Source organism: Myotis lucifugus, unplaced genomic scaffold, assembly GCF_000147115.1.
Source record: "Myotis lucifugus unplaced genomic scaffold, Myoluc2.0 scaffold_211, whole genome shotgun sequence".
Taxonomy (NCBI): domain Eukaryota; kingdom Metazoa; phylum Chordata; class Mammalia; order Chiroptera; family Vespertilionidae; genus Myotis; species Myotis lucifugus.
The window spans coordinates 1,234,019-1,235,561 of NW_005871259.1; the positions used below are offsets into that span (position 1 = coordinate 1,234,019).

The 1,543-nt window shown below is 56.4% G+C and overlaps 1 protein-coding gene across 2 annotated transcripts in view; it reads left to right on the forward strand.

Moving 5' to 3' along the window:
* Positions 1–976: 976 nt before the first annotated feature.
* The window catches only part of HDGF (heparin binding growth factor), a 3,213-nt gene continuing 2,646 nt past the window's right edge, over positions 977–1,543 (forward strand). The window contains exons 1-2 of one of the 2 annotated variants that reach the window (XM_023761589.1): positions 977–1,136; positions 1,276–1,414. In XM_023761589.1, coding sequence (XP_023617357.1) covers positions 1,069–1,136; positions 1,276–1,414 — 207 coding nt within the window. In that variant the 5' untranslated portion in view covers positions 977–1,068. The remainder of the gene's footprint in view (positions 1,137–1,275; positions 1,415–1,543) is intronic. The other variant, XM_014463524.2, reaches the window with a different exon arrangement.

Genomic DNA, 1,543 nt, shown 5'->3' on the forward strand with positions numbered 1-1,543 from the left:
GGAGGGCCCTTCCCAAGCCCTGGCCCTCACTCACTTGCCCTGTTATTTGGGCAAATAACTTTTCTAAGTGTTTTCCTAGAAGCCTGTTGTGGTTACTACTGGGGGAGGGGGGCGGGGAAGAGGCAGCCATGGCCTCACCCCTGCACTGGAACCAGAGCCGGGTGCTTTTATCTATTTTAGAGGTTCATTGGGCAGCCTTTGCTGTGTGCTCGGCACTGCAGGGCGTACAGACAGGCCTCCCTGATCTCGGGCCTGCGTAGTCCTCGTAGACATTCACTGGATGATAACGGGAACGACTGAAGTTGGGATTGTGAGGGTGCCGTGAAGGAGGGGTGCTGGGAGTTTTATCTGGGGAGCTGACCAGGTTGGGGGAGATGGGGGGGTTTCTGGAGGAAGTGGTGACAGGGCTGAGGTTGGTGAGTACAGGAGGCTGAAGGATCAGCCTGACTGGTTACGGTCCTTTAGCTCTCACCACCCTTTGGCTTAAGTACTATGACTATCTCCATTTTAAAGACGGGGAAACCGCGGCAGAGAGGTGCCATAAGTTGCCCAGCATCGTACAGATATTGGTGGCAGCAGTGGGATTCCAACCTGCCCTTATGAGAAGAGGTGACAGAATGATGGGAGGAGATGTTCACTGGGGTCCAGCACTTCCAAAGGCCACGCTGGCTGCCGTGGGGAGGGTGGGTGGTAGTGAGGCAAGAATGGAGACTGAAAGGACGTGGATGCTGTGGTTTTAGTCCAGGCAAGAGGGGACCGTGGTTGGCCCAGGGTGATAGCAAAGATGCAGAGCGTATAGATAGGGTCTGGGCATTTGAGGGCAGAGGATGCTGTTTGATTTGTGAGGGAGCGGGGGTGACTTAACTCCGGGGTTCCTGATGAGCCGTCATGTCTAGCTTTGTTTGAAAAGTTCCACCGCTAAGAGTCATTCCACAGCCCCTTGGTGACCTCCTGGGCCCCTCTCAGTCTTACGCTGATGTGCCTTAGAGGTCAGCCCCCACCCCAAACCTGCAACTCAGACCTCCCGCTCAACTTACTTCTCTCTCTTCTTGCTCACAGATTGACGAGATGCCTGAGACTGCGGTGAAGTCAGCAGCCAACAAATACCAAGTCTTTTTTTTCGGGACCCACGAGACGTGAGTGAGGGGCAGCGGTGGGGAGGGCCACAGGCAGACCGCTTTGGGGAACGGGTGGTGATGGCGCCCCTTCCCTGTGGGGTTGCACAGCTCCGAGGCAGTGAGGGGCTCGAGAGCACAGTCTCCCATCTCTCACCAGGGCATTCCTGGGCCCCAAAGACCTCTTCCCTTACGAGGAGTCCAAGGAGAAGTTTGGCAAGCCCAACAAGAGGAAAGGGTTCAGCGAGGGGCTGTGGGAGATCGAGAACAACCCTACAGTCAAGGCTTCTGGCTACCAGGTGAGCTGCCAACTGCCCAGTAGACCCCCTGGAGAGCAGGTGTGGCCACAGGCTCTGTCCACCCCGGGCCCAAACAGGATGCTTAGTTTTCAGGAATGGGTCTCAGGAGAACCAGGGCTCTCACAGTAG